At 41.2% G+C, this 17,726-nt stretch overlaps 1 protein-coding gene across 2 annotated transcripts in view; it reads left to right on the plus strand.

Annotated features, from left to right (window-relative positions):
- The first annotated feature begins 350 nt into the window (after positions 1 to 350).
- The window catches only part of MECOM (MDS1 and EVI1 complex locus), a 1,802,619-nt gene continuing 1,785,243 nt past the window's right edge, over positions 351 to 17,726 (plus strand). The window contains exon 1 of one of the 2 annotated variants that reach the window (XM_069213205.1): positions 351 to 506. In XM_069213205.1, coding sequence (XP_069069306.1) covers positions 470 to 506 — 37 coding nt within the window. In that variant the 5' untranslated portion in view covers positions 351 to 469. The remainder of the gene's footprint in view (positions 507 to 17,726) is intronic. The other variant, XM_069213204.1, reaches the window with a different exon arrangement.

Here is a 17,726-nt window from a genome sequence, read left to right on the forward strand (position 1 = left end):
CGATATAAAAATGTCGCAACACAAAACCGCCACCTGAGACACCTCTCTCGGACTCTCGTGGATAACTGAAGTAACAGCGCGTTGGATGCATGTTCCGATCTTTGAATTTAGAAGGTGAACACGTTGACTTTTTAACTCGTATGTTTTTAGTTCGGCGTGTACTCTGAAGTTACTCAGGCACTCTCTGAGGGGGAGGATGCCCCCCGGACCGGCAAGGCCCGGGAGGAGAGGTCCCTTGTCCGTACCTGACAGCCAGGATCTGAAATCAAAAGTGATAAATCGCTCCTAAACTTTTTTCCCCTTGTCGGCGTCACCGCGGTGCGCATGTGCGAAGGTGTCCGAAACTGACAGTGCCGGATAGATAGCAGGTCCGGAGCGACAGAAGGGGCAGAGGAGGACGAGTGAGAGAGAAGGGGAAAAACCCTCGGATCCGGGAGCTGCCCGCAGAGCCGCGCCGGGGACCGCCATCATGAGGAGCAAGGGCAGGGCGAGGAAGCTGGCCACAAGTAGGTGCACCCCACGCGAGCCGGTGTGAGGAGGGCGAGGGGGTGGTGGAGGTAGAGAGGGACCACCGGTCCGGCGGCGGGTGGGCTGTGTTCACTGGGAGCTGCTGTGATGCGTGGCAGGTGTGGGGTGAGCTCCACCACTCATGCTCAGGACAGCCAAGCCGCTCTGCAGGACCCCTGTGAGGAGAGGGAGCAGAGTACTCAGGGATCCGGCAGGGGGCGCCTGTGCTGCCCTATAGAGAGTACGAGGCCGCTGGGAAATGCTGAACCTGTTCAAATACAGATGCGGGGCTAGTGGGAGTCCGGGACTGGAGTGCATGAGTGCTCCTTCCTGACGTCACACGTGTGGGGATATATCGCTGAGCTGGTGTGCAGAGGATAGCGCTAGTGGCGGGGCAGCGCTATCCCGCAGGCTGGCGGTGAGCTGCTCAGTCCCAGAAACGGGTACCAGATGAAGATGAGGAATGCGGGGTTGAGGAGGATGGTACCCGCTCTGTTCATTTAAGTGGTATTTACCCTGCACAATTGGCTCGGTCTTGCACACAGATCGGGACGAGTGCTGGCACCCTGAAAACAGTAAAGGTGTAGTGGATGCTGAGCGCGCGTTGGTGGGGTTAGGAATGCCTGGGACTCAGCGGAGGATGCTAGTGGACATGCAGCGGCCGTGGAAGGGAGTTCAAGAAAGTTTCTGCACTGGAGCTGGGTGTAATACCTTCGACCGCCACTGGTGGTCGCTGCGCGCTGTGTTTTGGTGCAGCTTCGGCTCTCCCACCCCTCAAAGCCCAGGGGAGGATCAGCCACTGGGACCCTCCTCCGTCCTGGGTTGTACTCTCTCTCTCAGGACTCTCTCCAGTGCGCAGGGTTGTAACAAGCCGAGTCCGCGGCCGCTATCCCGTACCTGAAGTAGAAGGCTCTGCCCCGGAAGTACCGCTCTATAGCAGTCAGTGAAGGTGCGGACCCCATCCTCTGCTGCCCCCCGCGGCCGGGGCCCGCGCCTGCTCGCTATTGAGCGCACCTGTGAGGAGGTTCGCACCTGTACCCTGTGGAGTAGTAGGACATACCCTTCTAACCCTCATACCCCCGTGTCACATGTCCCACACACTGATAAGGTGGCTGTGCTATGCCATTAATCGCGCCTTAAGAAGGAGACGCCATTCTTTTTAAAACCGATAACATTGCCATGTTTTACTTTTTTAAATATTTCACTTTTGTAGATTATCCACTATCCGAGTCAAAATTCATGTGAAATGATCTATTCCCACCACACAGTCTCCCTCGCGAGTATTTGTAAACGTTGGCATGCGTGTTTTCGTCTCCGGAGAGTACCTCGGTTCTATTTACTTTTTAGAGATTACAGAAAATGGAACTCGACCTTTCACCGCCGTGTCAGGTGTCGGTAATTTACCTAGTGCTTATTTTTTTTATTTGCCTTCTGCCTCTTTAACAATTTAATTTATCTTTATAAATTAAGGAATACAACGACACGAAAGAAAAAAGCAAAACAAAAATCTGCTCGTACTTGACAGTTAACTGCTTGATCTCTAAAATATAATTTAGATTAATTTTATACTCACATTTTGAGACTTCCTTTTAAATTCGGTATCCCCTCGATTTAATTTCTATAAAACGTATTAAGTTCTTAACAAATCATATAAATGTAAAAACATTTAAGTCATTTTATGATATTCAATGCGTTATGTCCTTGCAATATGAATTATTCAATATATTCAATACGAATGTCCCTCTCTAGCTTCCTCACTTTAAAACAGACCTACCGAATTAGAGGTGTTTTCGAAGCTCACACAATATATATATATATGTATGTATATATATATATACGGCTTATTTAACGAGTGGAGTCATGCTTGTCCCCTCACCCTCGCTCCAGTGGTACTTTTCTGTGTGTAGTTATCCAGCGCCCCTGTTGTACCTTAGCAAAAAAAAATAAAAAAAAAATAAAGCGCGCCGCGCGCCCGCGTGGGTTTCCTAGCCTATTTTCTTTCACACTTTCACTCCCCAAGTACAAACGAGTCGCCCTTCAAAAATCAACGAAAGCCCTAACGAGTTTATCATTTCTGAGTCCAAACCAGGTTGCAGCATTTCTTCTTGCAACTTTGGGAAACGGTTCTGAGGTAATGGGATATTGTCCTGTCAACACGTTTTTTTGGGGAACATTGGAAACAAACGGCCGGGTCATCACGCCTGACATGAGCACAATGTGAACTGCCTGGGCTGCCTTCAGCAGGGGGGAGCTGCGGTGATGTATGGTGCTGCCCTGCCCTCTGCAGTGCACAGCCTTGGACGGTCTGTTGCTGCTCACTCCCAGGCACCGCCCCTCCTCTCTCACTCACAAGTACCGCAGAACACTTGCTCCCCAGGCCCGTTCCTCATGCCCCTGACCCCCTGTCTGTCTGACACGTATAACAGTATCCTGGTCCTCATGCCCTGAGACCTACTTCCCCCACACACAAATACAGCAGCATCGTACTCCTCAGGCCCGACGCCATCTTTGTCTGACACATAAGTCTAGCAGCGTCATAATATGCGCGGCCTGATGCACAGGTATGGTAGTGTCTTTCTCCTCGTGCTCTGACATCTTTGCTTGACGTAATAAGCAGGCCCAATGGGCGTATGCGAATCTACGGCATTTTCCGCATAACTGGGGATTTGCCACATAATTTATCATCTGTTGCATAATCTGCATAACAATGAACATTTTTGTGTCTAGCTCAAATGGATCACGTTTTCAAAAACGTGGTGACCTGTGTTGCTGTGCATTGGAAGGCCCTAGGTAAAGGTTGACTGTTCATCTTTCAGTTGCTTATTACTGTACTTCGATGTTAAAATGATAGTAATGGAGCGAAACCTTTGCCCAGACATTCGAAACTGAGAAAATACATAATTATGAAGCAATAGTATCACAAAGAGTGCCACATTAGGTTGCACAATTTGCTTTTTCTTACCACATAATTTAGTCAACCCTGCCACAAACTTTAGTCCTACCCTGCTGCATAACATATAAGTACAGCAATGTCTTGCTCCTTATGTCCCGACACTTCCCTTGTCTGACAGATAGATACTGCAGTATTTTGCTGCTAGTGCTTTGACTACTCCTCTGCAAGTAGAGTAGCGCCTCTCTCCTCATGCCCTACACAACGTCGGCCTGACCTTCAAGTAGGCAGTATCTTGTTTTCCTCTCCCTGGCACATACTCTGTCTGACACAAAAGTACAACAGCATCCTGGCCCCAAGCCAACACACCTCCTCTGCCTGACACACGTACAGTTGTGCTTTTCTCCTCATGCACTGACATCTCCTTTGCCTGCCACAATGGTATTAGAGTATCTCACTCCTCAGCCATGACGCCGCCTCTGCCTGACACTCTGGTACAACAGTATCTTACTCCTTATGTCCTGACACACATGTGGAATAATTGCTGGCACCTCTTCCCTACCCAACGCCCAAGTGCCACAGTGATCTCTCCCCATGATCCTGGTACCTCCCCATGGTGACTCCAAGCACCCATCTCTTGCCACCCCCTGAACATCCTGCCTGAGTGACTCCTAAATGCCTTTTTCTCATGTCCACCCTGGCCAGTAGCTCTGTCCCCTTGGTCCTGACACCTGCTGTGTTCATTGTACTTGTAGAACACACATACACAGAATCATTTTTGGAACTGAAGAGTAACATAACCAACAAGGAAATAAAAATAAGTAAACAAACGGGAAAGAAAACAAAGCACAAGAAAAAGCTAAAAGATCCCTACGATCAACATACATGGCCCCGGCTGATGGCCAAAAAGTTAGTCAGGCCCTTACAACCACTAGTGCACTTTGTATATTAACACGTTTTCCCGTTGACACAGGATGGGTAAAAGTTTGAAACATCAGGTCAACGGTGCTGAGCTCAGCGGAAGAGGAAGTGTATTTCATGCCCTCCCCGTCTCTGCAGAAAAAGCTGTACCCTCAAATGTATCTTGTTCCTGGCACCCCAAAACTTTTTGCTCGTACCTGACACTCAAATAAGGTTTTACATACCCCCCCTGGCTCCTGTCACGCCGCACACCCAGGGACTTTCTCCACTACATCTGGCGTCTCAGCTAAGTAACAACTAGGGGTGGGCGTAACTCGTTTAAGTTGCTGCAGCAAAATTACGCAAAATTACGTAAACATTCCAATGAATTATGTGGGGAGCGTAACTCACCATTTTAGCACTATTTTCTTAGTGCAAAATGAACCCTTGCATCCAAAATAGATCAGAAGATGCATTTCAGTTTAAGAAAATGTTGCTAAATGTAACAGAACATGAACATCCATAGCCATCAGCCACTCAAGCTTTCTAAAATCATTGTTTCCGTGTTTCTGCAATTTCATGTGAAACTAGTAATAGAAAATTATCAAAATGACTCTGATTACTCCGGTGTAATTCGAATTTCATCCAAGCCTAATAACAACCTTTGAGGTTTCCTCACGCCTACATCTCTTTGCCCCGTTACCCCCTTTCAGCTCGCCTCTTACAACCTTCTTGCAGATAATGCAGTTCTCCTGATGAATGGACACCCCCCACCTCACCACAAACCACTTCTCCCTTATCCTACCTGCACCTGTCTTACCTGACTCCTACTACATTTTCTTTCATTCCCTTGACACATTTAGATAGTTATTTAACATCATACAATTGTGAGGAGGACTGTATTCCAATAGAACAGTGCAATACACAACAATCTGATCAAGTCAGTGGTAATATAAACCTGGGTTTGGAGTATGTATTTGGAGTTGTACACACTGCGAGTGTGAACAGCTGGAGACGGTCATATACAAGAATACAGAACAACTACAATCTTTATATACACACCCCAGGGTCACTTGAACTATTTAAGTCTGTGGGTACAGCTTTTTCTACATAATTATAGATTTACCATATTTGCCACATGATTCACCATGTGCTGCATAATTTGCGCATTTCACCCTTAAAAATGTTTCTTACTCAAACAGAGCAAACGATTCTAAACAAAGGGCGAAAATGTGGTTCCACGTAATGGCAGACCATTTGCAAAGATCACCCGATGATTTCTTCTTTGCTAATTGCTCTATTCGGGTGTCAAACTGCTACTAATGAGGTGCAACTCTGCCCAGACAGTATTAATAGGTATTGGCGGGGGGATAAATAAAAATATATATAATAATTTTAAAAAACGTACCTTTTCCCATCGCCGCCGCCTCCTGCTGCGTTGCTCCTTTGGTCTTCTTGTGGGACACCAGCACAGGCTCCCCAGCAATCCTGGTGCTGCTTTCATGCTAAACCTAGCATGAAAGCAGCACAGGGATTGGTCTAAGCGGCTTGGACTGTTGCTCAGACACAACCCTGGGGTCTGTGCAGTTTCTCCAGTCTGGCTGTGTACACAGCCGGGCTGGAGAAACCTAAGTGCGCCTGAGACGGCCGACCAAACACACATGCGCACTTAGTGCACTCCACTTCTCCCCCTCCCATGGCCAAGCCCCGCCCCACCCTGAACACACTGCTGGCTGAGCCAACAGATGAAAGATAAAATGATATTTACATTTTGTTTTATCTTTCATCTCCTGGCTTAGCCAGGGGGCGATGGTCCTTCGCCATTGCGAAGGAGCCACCCCTGCATATTTCCAATGTTTGAGAGGTTCAAATTAACCGCTGCCTTTGAGTTATCCGGAATAGATTTTTTAGGGCAAATGTTAACTCCTGGGTGGAGGAGCTGGATCTTATCTTTGAAGCAGCAGGGTTCCAGAGAAGGGGGCAAACGGGTCGAAAGACAAGAATCTTGATGCAGCTTAGGGTGGTTTGGGTAATGCCAGGCAATTCTACCTTATACTCAATGTGTTCCCCTCAATGCCCTGAACACATCCTGGGCATGCATTCACTTGCTTCTCATGCACCAGCCTTCACTGCTGCTTCACAACGAATGCCTTTCTTATGCTCCTGGCATCGCCCCTGCCTGGTGCCCAAAAACGACACCCATGCAGCTGGCAGTATTAGAGCTTTTCCCCTAAGTCTATTAGTAGAAAAGTAATTTGATAGAAAAAATTTGGTTGAAAAACAATATGATCTGAGGTTTTGTTAGAGGAAACAGTGTCAGCGACACTGGTCAAACTACCATTCCTTTAATAACTAAACATGACATTTTTGTCATACTTAAATTTTGATGGAGACTTCTGGGCCTGAGATCTGTGACTAGCATCGCACCCCAAGTAATCCGTACCTGCTGCTAAGTTTGCAATTTATTTTGTCATTCTCTAGCCAAACCACATTATTTTTAAATCTAATAATTCATAATGTATTACAGTATAAAGTACTATGTCTAGGACTGTGTCAAGGAATTTCCCCTAAATATTAAAGGGTTTGATTTAGAACAGTAATTTATTCAGCGCAAGAAATATTGTTTGCCATAAATTACCTACATTATAAATCAAGGGATATACTTAAAGCTGGGTGGGTGCAGGATATTCACCAAAAAGTGATGGACGTCCGTCTGCCATTCTAAGAGTCAATTACGTCAATGGCACTCTCAATTTGACGTATGGGACTTCAGTCTCTTTGTGGTGGATACCTCCTCAAGCTAAAAATAAGTGACTGATGCCAGTCGGCCATCTTAAGAGTGCACTGACGTCAACAGCACTCTAAATATGGCGGATGGGACATCAGCCTCTCTTTGGTGGATGTGTCACTCATCAAACTCTAAATAAGGACATACATGTTTTAAAAAATAAAGAATAAAGCAATGCTAATGGTACATTTTTGATCAGCTAGTTTTCAACAGGATTTTCTTCAAGATCCACTTCTGACAGCCCTGCTGCCTGACGTGCTACAATTTTCACCCGCATGCCTCTGAACCTCTCCAGAGTGATACTCAAACATTTTAGTTTATGCCTCTGACACCCCTTCATCTCGACACCCGGTGGCTTTCTCCCTAAGTCCACTGCACCATGCACACTGGACACCCAGCAGCCTTTTCTTCCCCTTTAACCTCTCCACACCAAAAGGCCTTCTCCACAAGTCTCTTCCTCAGCTCCTTCTAGACAACCAGTGCCTCTGAGCTGGTGCTGTTGACATGTCTTCTACCCGAGCAGCAACGGAGGAACCCTCTGTCCTGTTTAGAAGTTGGCATTCTGACATATCACTTCCCAGCCCAGTGATGCTTCTTGTCAGCTCCTTAGCAAGTGCAGGGGATTATCAGTGACCCCTGTAATTTAATTGTTCATCAAGGGGAAAAAACATCCTCTTTGTACACCCCTCTTCTTCTGTTTCATTGCTTTCAAGACTGACAGCATGGCTGAACCCGAGCCAGGGCAGATAATCTTTGCACTTAAAAAAAAAGTGTGTGTATATATTTATTTATATCTATATATATCTATATATATATATATATAGATATATATATATATATATATATATATATATTTATTATTATTTTTTTGAAGCTTTTTAGGATGCAAAACATTGGATAGAAAGAACGATGTGTGGCTAACCAAAGTGTAATTTTTTCATCCCATTTAGTTAGAGCCGAAATTAAGAGCACTGCAGATTTTGGCAATTAGTGAATTGCATTGTGTTCACTGCTGCTCGCCGTCTGCTCCGGACGTGGTTGCCTGGTAATTAGGTTAGAGTGTGTGCCACAAAGCGGCATGGTAGCTGGCCCAGGTCTGTAAGCAATATCCCTCTGCGCGGCCTGTCATTCCTTCATTTAGGCTGGTTCAGAAGGTGCGCTACAACAATATCAAAATTTTCATATCAACCTGCAACAATATTGATTGCCAGTACATTGTCAATGTAAGTGTGTATAGGGAAGTTTTATCTTTACTATTCTTAACATTAATTTATGTTGACGATAGTCAATATTTTGGAGTCAAAATGTTTTCACCTCGAGATTCTGTCATACATTTGGGTTTGAAGTCTACATATATTGTAATTGTATTTATATAGCGCTTACTACCCCTGACAAGGCATCAAAGCATTTTTCATCAAGGAGCACACTACTCTGGAACTCAAAAAGATTAGTGGTGGATTAGTATAGGGAAATATGAGTACATTATTAGTGTTAGTATAGGGAGGTATGGGTTAAATTGAGCAGAGGACATGTGAGTCTGTTAGTTGATTTAGGATAGAATAATGGCGGGATAGAAGAAGGAAGAATCCAGAAGTGTTAATTGGGAGAACATAATAGTAAGATGAGGTTTGGGAAGAGCACAGGAGAGATGGAAGATGGAAGAGCCTGTAGAAAGGGATGAGGGAGAGCATAGTAGTTAAATGAGACTCAGGATGAGTCAAAGGAGAGATAAATGAGGGAGAATTTAGTCGGGTTGTTTGGGAGATCATAGTCATAAACTGGGGTTTGGGGGTGAGCCAGGAGGGGTAGAGGAGGGAAGACTCTGGGCAGGGTTATTTTGGAGATCATAGTGGTAGGATGGGTTCGGGATGAGTCAGAGAGAGGCGATAGAGGATAGATTGATAGAGGTATAGGGTGATGGTCAGACAGAGTAAAGCTTTCGAGAGAGTAACATTTTTTTTTTCTCTTGTACAATAGGATTAGATGAGTAAATATATAGATACATGAGTACATAATCAAGGGAATAAATGCGTAAGAAATATAATATATTGAGATTTAAATTTGTATAGTATAAGCACAGTCTTTCAATAGTTACAATATTTGAAGTTAATTTATTTGAGTTCTTTTATAACAGTATTTTATCTTTCCTAAATATTTCAATATATGTCAATCCAGGAACACAATAAGCACTCCACATATCTATCTACTATGTCTGAGGACCCCACTGAATATTTTTTGGAGTCCGATGAACCACCACCCCAAACTGAGTCATTCTCATAGGCTGGGACACCACCTAAACAATTTTATTGATTTGAACCACAAACCAATACATAAATGATTAAATATATTATTTAACTTGAAAACAAATATATGCAAACATCACAATGTTAATTTAATGGTAAAGTTGGATTCTTTCTAAATTCAGCAAAGGTAGCCCCCTGTCCATAATATATTCTGTTTGATGCACTTGCACTGTCCCACAAATCAATTTGAAGATATCAACTTACTTTTTAGCCTTCAACTTAAAATTCCTTCACATATACAAACACAAACATAGAACTACTACCCCAATCCCTACTACATAATAGACACAAATAAAGGACTTCCCTAACTCCTGATCACTGGATTAGGGCAGGTGCCATCTTTGTGCAGTAATACTTCACCTGTTTCCCAGAATTTTTTTCACACTGATAGTTCCTATATCACACAAAGGACATAACTCATATATCCAGAACTCCACCAGGTAATCATCCCTTCCCTGTGGAATGATTGCTGTTCCAAAAAACATAATGATAAGCGTACCAAAGTGCAGTCATCGAACTATTGCATAAACAACCCCCTAGTAAACATAAACAAAGGACTCACTACTGAATTTACAATTGTAAGCTCCATAGTCATTTCATCCATGTGTGTGCACCTCTAATCATTAATTAAATTTATGAATTTAGTTCTAAAACACATTTGTCACTAATATATATACATCCAAACTATTAACTTACATTAATCTGGTAATCAGTGATCCTACTCTCCCTCAAAATCATTCCAGTATGGAATCCAAATTCCTTCCATCCCCACCAATTGTGGAATATTGTTAATTTCCCAAAAAGTACTCCAGTTCTTGATCTGTATTCAACCCATCCTCAACTGCTCTCAGACGCATGATCCACAATGACTCTTTCCTTCTCAAAACCAATTCCCTGTTCCCTCCCTAGGGATATACTGGTAGATGCTCAATTCCCAAAAATCTGAAGACCTTCCTCCCACCTGTTCCTCACATATTCTCATATGCTGTACCATTGAGTACCGTTCATCGTCATGTTTAAGTGCTCTCAGATGTTCACTAATCCTGACTCTCAGAGGGCAAATCATACTACCAACCTATATACAGTCACACTTGCATAGTAAAGAATAAACTACAAAGGTTACAATTGATGTTAGATTCAATTTTGAAGACACGATCGCCAGCATTCAAAAACTCTTTCTTGCCATGGCATGCCCCCCTGCAAACTCAGCATTGACCACACTTAAAAGAATCTCTGTTATTTTCGGACAACCAATGATTCTGCAGCCGATATATTGGGTAGCTGAGGCTGAGAAGGCTCCTTAGGGATCTACCCGCCGATACGTAATTTCAGGTCTATTTGAAATGAATCTTTTAAGGGCGACATCCTGAGGCAAGATTCTCTAATGACTACTCATCACCCTCTTTAGAGCAGCAGAGCCCCCTGTATAATCAGTCACCCTCCTCACTTTATCTTTCTTGTCATTAGTCACCTTAGTGGGAAGGGGCTTCAATGTGTCTTGTCTAGACATCGTAGTTGCTCTCTGTTGTGCTTTTCCAATATCCTGAGCTTGATACCCTCTTAATTTGAAACACTGACACACGTTCCCAATAGATTGTTCGAATTCATGTTCTTTAATGCAATTTCTTCTGGCTCTAACCATTTCCCCAAAAGGTATAGCCACCTGCATCTTGTCATCCTCAATGTACAGTTCAACACCCATAAACTAAATTTTCTTCTGACTGCATTGATAGGTAAATCTAACATTCACATCATTCAAATTCAAATAATTACGAAAGTCTCCTAAATGTTCCATGTCAGAAGAAGATTGATTTTCTGGATGTTGAACTGTACATTGAGGATGACAAGATACAGAGTAGACTTTTTCATAAACGAACCTCATTAATTTTATTTTACATGCTTCAAGTGCACATCCCAAACACCAGATTTGGGCTATACCATTTGGGGATATGGTTAGGGTCAGAAGAAATTGCAGTAATGAACATGAATTCAAACAATGTGAGCGCCATTTTCCCTAAAAAAAACACCACTCCTGAATTTTTCTAAATACAAACGTGGTCTACATATACAAGTGTACCTTATGCATGAAGAGGCTGCCTTTTATTCTTGGCAACCTGGGTATGATCAAAATAAAATCAGAGAGGTGGTTCCTTGGTTATTTAGAGGTTAAAAATAAGAAATTTGGAGGAACTTCAAATAACCTTGGTTGAGGTATAAAGGTTGATTTGTACCAATATCAGCAATGGATGTTTTGATTTCTCCCTTGTAACTGAATTACATCCATCTGGAGTTCAATATGCAGAACACAAATAAGGATTGAAATTACAGCATTTATAAATTCAATAGTTGAAAGTCGGCAAATTCTGCTTAAATCATAGGTGCTACAAAAGGTGCAGCATCATATGGGACAGTTCTCACATGTTTGAAAAATATGCAAACAAGTGAAAGAAAGCCATGAGAAACACACGGGAATACACACTCACTGTGAATGTTTTGGGTGGAGTCTATATGTTATAGAGCGGGTATGCAGATTTTCTCCGCACATCATCCTTATAGAAACATTCACAGCTATAGTGTATATCTACGTTTCACATCTATGAAAAATATTCGAGGTTGTCATCAAGACATGGTTTGTGACAATGGTGAAGTGGCTACCCTAGATAAGATGAACATATTAAAAAAATGCTATTTTGCAACATAAATGTGAGCCTTTCTACAGTAATTACTGATAGACTATTTAGTGGTTACATAGATGTATGATACACTTTTTGTGATTATATAGCACTACAGGGGTTCTTTGGTAGACTACGTTTCTGTTGCATGTGTATATCTAAAAGTATATTGTGTGCTACTTGTAAATAGCTGTGTATGTGTGTTGTTTCTTTTGAGTATATTTTTGCCTTTGTATTCATCAGTAGATGTGTTTTCGTATTATAGTACTGGAAAGATTACATTACATGCAACTGTTTCTAAATAAAGGGTTGCGTGTTGTAGTATGATATTGGGTGTTTTTTAACCACAATTTGGTTGTTTCTTTCTGGTGTTTATTGTTTGAACTAGTGTGGGCAATCAAGGTACGGGGTGTTTTAAAAAAAATATATTTTAGTTTGATAGTAAGTTTTACATTGGTGTTCTGTCACCTGCGTGCGTTTATAAACATAACTTACTTTTGATAAAGTTGTAGTGGGTTCATGTGCTAGGAAGAGGTATATTTTTTATATCATTGTCTACAGTATTATTGCATAGTGTATTCACAGGGAGGTCATGTGGTACAGTAGTTTGGATTTTTTGTGTTATTAGGCGCATGTCACTCATGTAAATAAAGATCTACTGTTAACTAATTATGTTAAGTTGTAATGAAGAGAGTTGTGGTACCATTGGATAATATCAGTGAGGTCCTTTAAGTGATCTCGTTTTGAGATGTCATCAGTGATGTCATAAATGATGCAATTTAACATGTCATCAGTTATGTAATCTAATATGCGAGGTCAAAAGCAAAATATGCCGGCTGCACTTGTTATTGTTTTTTCAGTGAATATGAGTTTTTTTAAAACATGTTACAGTGCTGAAAGCAAAGCTAACCATAACCTCACTTACACCTTTGGTTTGTTCAGTGAAATTATTGGGTTTTTGATCATCTTTCAGATGAACTGTGAGTTTTGGTCCACAGCCTTTCTTTCAGCCAACCTTCACTGCACACAGATGTTGATTCTGTGTACTACAGGCTGTAGGCATTCTATTGTGAGCAACTTATCCACACAGCACGTGGCGGTTAGTGAAGCAGGGGTTGGCTGCAGGGCATGACCCACGGCAAGACTTTGTAACTTATGTGCACGAGGGGTTGCCCAGCCAGACTACCCTTTATGGTAAGTTACTCAATATGTACCCTTCAGGCTTGAGTAAAAATCTTTATGATGCATCTTTGTGTGTCGGTTCATTGCTGTCGACATGATATGTTGGCTTTGCTTGCACAAATACATTACTTTTTTACACAAGATGTAGTAGTTTTTGAACATCTGCAGTTGTGAATCAAATCTTTCTTGAGAACCGTGCAAGTTTTGTTGCAACATCCTCCCTTCCGTCTTGCTGCTCTTCTCTCATGCTTTGCACTTCAACACAAGAAAAATCTTTGTAAGGCATTTCCTGCCCTCAGACGTTTTATCATCCCAAAGGAGTACTTGCCTTGATACCCTATTTGTAACACCTTGCAACAGTCCTTTCAGCACATTAGCCACAAACTGAATGTTGATCAACCTATCTCGTTATCGTAGTAGCTTTCAACCTTAGCCTTTACATATGATTGCACCTTACTGAAAGTTGGTTGGGTGTGGCAAGAAATATGTATGCTGCAAAATAGTATATAGATTTGCACTTTGTCTGTCTTTGTACTATCAGGTTAGTAAGGAATTTTAACATCCACATGTATTTTTATTTTATTGAACTATGATTAGGGATTATAGACCCTGTATTCTTGTGCATACATTCACAACCTATTGTGCCCCCTTGTACAAATAGTGAGATTTTGATGTTGGAAACCTCCATGTTCAACATATTCTATGATTATTTGTAATATTGGTCCAGGTATGAAATTTACCTTCTATTATAGACTGAAATTTACTGAAAATAGGCGATTAATAAAAGATTCTGCATATTTGCACGTTTATTTGCACTTTTTTGTGTTATTTTGGACAAGTGGACACGGTTTGTCAATGGCATGAAATGACTTGCCAGTCTGCAGTTTAAACTGGTCCTCTCTTCTACTGTATATATTATTGAACTAATATTGGCCAGTACCCTCTCTAGTTCTAATGATGATGGACCATACTGTCTGTTACTATACACGGGATGTGAATTCCTCATGGTTAATGGAGCTGTCTCTACCGTTTTTCTTTTATTGCATGATTTTATAATGGATATTGTAAATGTGTTGTTTTGTGTTTGATATTGTAAGGCAATTGTTGAGACATAAATAAATAAAGACTTACCCCACATGTTGTGGCTAGCCAGTCAGACCTTTCCACACTGCAGGCCCTTGTTTGAATCCAAGAAGTAGTCAATGAGAGAAAAAACTCTCCTGGCCAATCAGATCTGAATTTTTGCTGCCTTGAAGATCTGCAGCTCTGGAACCGCGGAAGTTTGTGAATTAACGGTTCAGATATCTCTCATGTCCAGCCGAGGACCTTTCAAATGCTAATTTCTCAAAACTGCTGAATGGATTTACATGAAACCAAGCAAACGGACACAAGTTAAATCTTGTGTAATTCAGTGCAGGAGATGTTTTTTTTTTTTTTTAAAAGAGGAGTAACTAATCCTATAATAAATTAAAATGAGAAATGGCAGGTTTGTGACCTACCCTTTTCTTGCACCCTCCTTGACAGATCTGCATGAACCTTGCTATGAGGACCCTAAATAGATGTATTTTTTGGGAATGTTCCATGCAGATTCCTCAATGATGCCTTGGGTGTAAAGAAAATAAAACATTTCTTTCTTATGGAAATTCTGACCAAACCATAACTATTACTACCAGTGTAATATGTACAGAGAGGATACATAAGAGGTTACAGGATAATATGGCCCAATATTGCCTTTGACCAGGTGACATCATAAACCAAGAAGCTGGAAATCGAGTTGTTTGTAAACATCAAAGAACCCCCGAGAGGGCAATAAGGAACCATATTATACAGATAACCCATTATGCATATTTTATATTACACGTTTTTGTGGCGTATTTTGCTTAAAGAAACCTGTTGCTTCAACGTGCAAATAAAAGTGAGCAAGGATTGGAATAGAAATGTTTAGTTTTTTAAAAATCTTTCTTCAATACATACTTGATATAAAAATAGGCAATAATGAGGGTCAGTGGATTTACGAATTTATGAGATTCTGTGGCTGCATCGTTTACCACATAATTATATTTTTACTTCATTTGCCATTAATTTTCCACATAGTTTACAGATTTCACAAAAATATAATTTCTAACTTTTATTAATGAAAGTACTGTCAAAGAATATGCAGCCTGATTTACGTTTATGCATTATAATTTATATGCCAGTGAGGCATAATTTGGAACACCATTCTGTATAATCCTAATAGCCATGACAATGGTACATCTCTGCAGCGTGGTTTGGAGTGCTTGCATCATGAAGATAAAATCCATGTTTCTCTGTAATCTGTGAACACACTGTGTACAAGGTTATGGTTGTGCGTCAAATGTGTAAAACTAGTGAGATCCGCCAGTTATCGTTATCAGTGCACTCAACACATTCCATAACTCACATCACCTGCTATGCTGTTCCCCTGATAACTGTTTTACATGTTTCTGTGCCAATGTCATATTGGTGTTTTGAACTCAGTGGGAGCCACGACTTATGGTGGGTGTTGATAAGCATAAATTCTGAATTTCAGCAACTCAGTTTTTAACAGTTTTGTTAGTGAATTTAATTGTTTTAAAAGACATTCCTAATTAACAACACCACTTCTGCACAAGATTTGGCCATGGATAGAGATCAGTGGATGCCGGGTCTAGCCTGTTGCCAATGATCAAGAATTGTCCAATGGTGGTTGGCCTTTTAAACATAATTTTAGGCTTCATGTCCTGACGCTTGCATTAGAATCGTGACTTGGATGTCTGACTTGAAAATCCCCAACATCTAACTTGTCAGCCTGTGATCATGGTACCATGACAGGTACCATGGTCCCTTACTTCCATGTCTGGTGTTGTGGAATCAAGAGTCAGAAATTTCACTCATGAATCCTGCAACTCCGCACCATTCTTTATTTGAATACAACTAAGGAGGGCCTTGTAATGAATGCCTTAAGAGAATTTCTTCTCTTCCTGCAGACAGTCAGATCTCTCTCTACTTACAAAATCTGGTAACACGGATCCAAAATAAAGTATGGGCTAAAAGGCTCCCTTGTCCAACCATTCTTTTTTTTATAAATTACCAAACGTGTGAATTATTTGCAAGTTTTGAACTGCTGAGAGGTATAAAAGTGTTAACCCTTTCAAATCAGCTCTGCAAGTTTTTTAAGCTGCAATCGCTCAAAAACTACTGAAGCATGTTGTCTGAGTACATTTCTATGTTGATGCTGCATTTGGCATAAATTTGTTCAACAATTCGGGCTGTAGGTGTTAAATCTAAAATGGGAAAACACTTCTTGTTTTCACCCCCTAATCCTTTTTTTCCCTCAGATGGATCTTAATCAGACTTAGTATGCTGAACCCTGACTGACTCAGCTAGTAAATTGGCAAATTGTGTGCACGTCTTTCCACATGATCAAAATTGATTTCAATGGGAAGTGTGTCATATCCGTTTCTTAAACCCAAAGAGTTTATCACCAAGCACTCGCGGAGTCCAGCTTTGTCAAGATAATTGATTGCGCCACAAATCGGGAAATATACAGCAAGGCAACAGCCTAACAACCTTTCTCAATGCATCGCAATGCTGAGCCGCCATCATACTTTCAATCCCTTAACATTAATTAAAATAAACAACAGACTATTCTCTACCCAACAGTGCATTTTTTCTAAATAACATGGGCGCCACCTTAACAGAGAGTTACACCGATTGACCAATTCATTTGCTGGTCCATACATTCATATTGGATTTTGTTGGTTTCCTTTTTCTTTGCATTCATAATCTCATTCAATGCTTGCATCTGGGTCACAAATTATAACAAAATCAAACATAATTACGATCATTTGAACTCATGATTGCCAACAAAAGATTACCATACCTAATTTATCTTGTTAAAACTTTTCTTAAAAATATAACTATGTTTCATGCATGTCCTGAAACCTGTTACTCCTTTGACTATCAAGCCCTGAATGGGCTAAACCCCTGCACAACCTTTTAATTCAATTTTATATTAGCCTTATGTTGTAATTTCACAATTTCTTTTTGTAATACTACTTTCAACTTTCGTCATGATAATATCTGGATCCTTGATCAAATGATGTTTGCACTTTAAATGTTCCTGCCACTGCTTTTTCAAGCTCTCTCAAATGCACCAGTGGTGGTGCAAAGAGTTAACAACTGAGCTGGGAAGTGTGTGCTTTTAAATGAAACTGTATTTATATAGCGCTTACTACCTCTGAAGAGGTGTTGAAAGGACATTTATGTAAAAAATGCATTACGCACAGTCTGGGTATAACTAAAATCTATATTTTGGAAGCTCGATTTTATCTTAAACCTTTCTGTGATTTTGTAGCAGTCTATATTATACTGTGTGTAATGCAAGATTAAAATAATGACTTACAAATTCACACATGCTCTGAACTCGTAGCACTATACACGAGTAACCATTCTCCACTGCAGCAACCAAGATTTCATTCTGT

This window comes from Pleurodeles waltl, chromosome 11, assembly GCF_031143425.1.
Source record: "Pleurodeles waltl isolate 20211129_DDA chromosome 11, aPleWal1.hap1.20221129, whole genome shotgun sequence".
In the NCBI taxonomy this organism is placed as follows: domain Eukaryota; kingdom Metazoa; phylum Chordata; class Amphibia; order Caudata; family Salamandridae; genus Pleurodeles; species Pleurodeles waltl.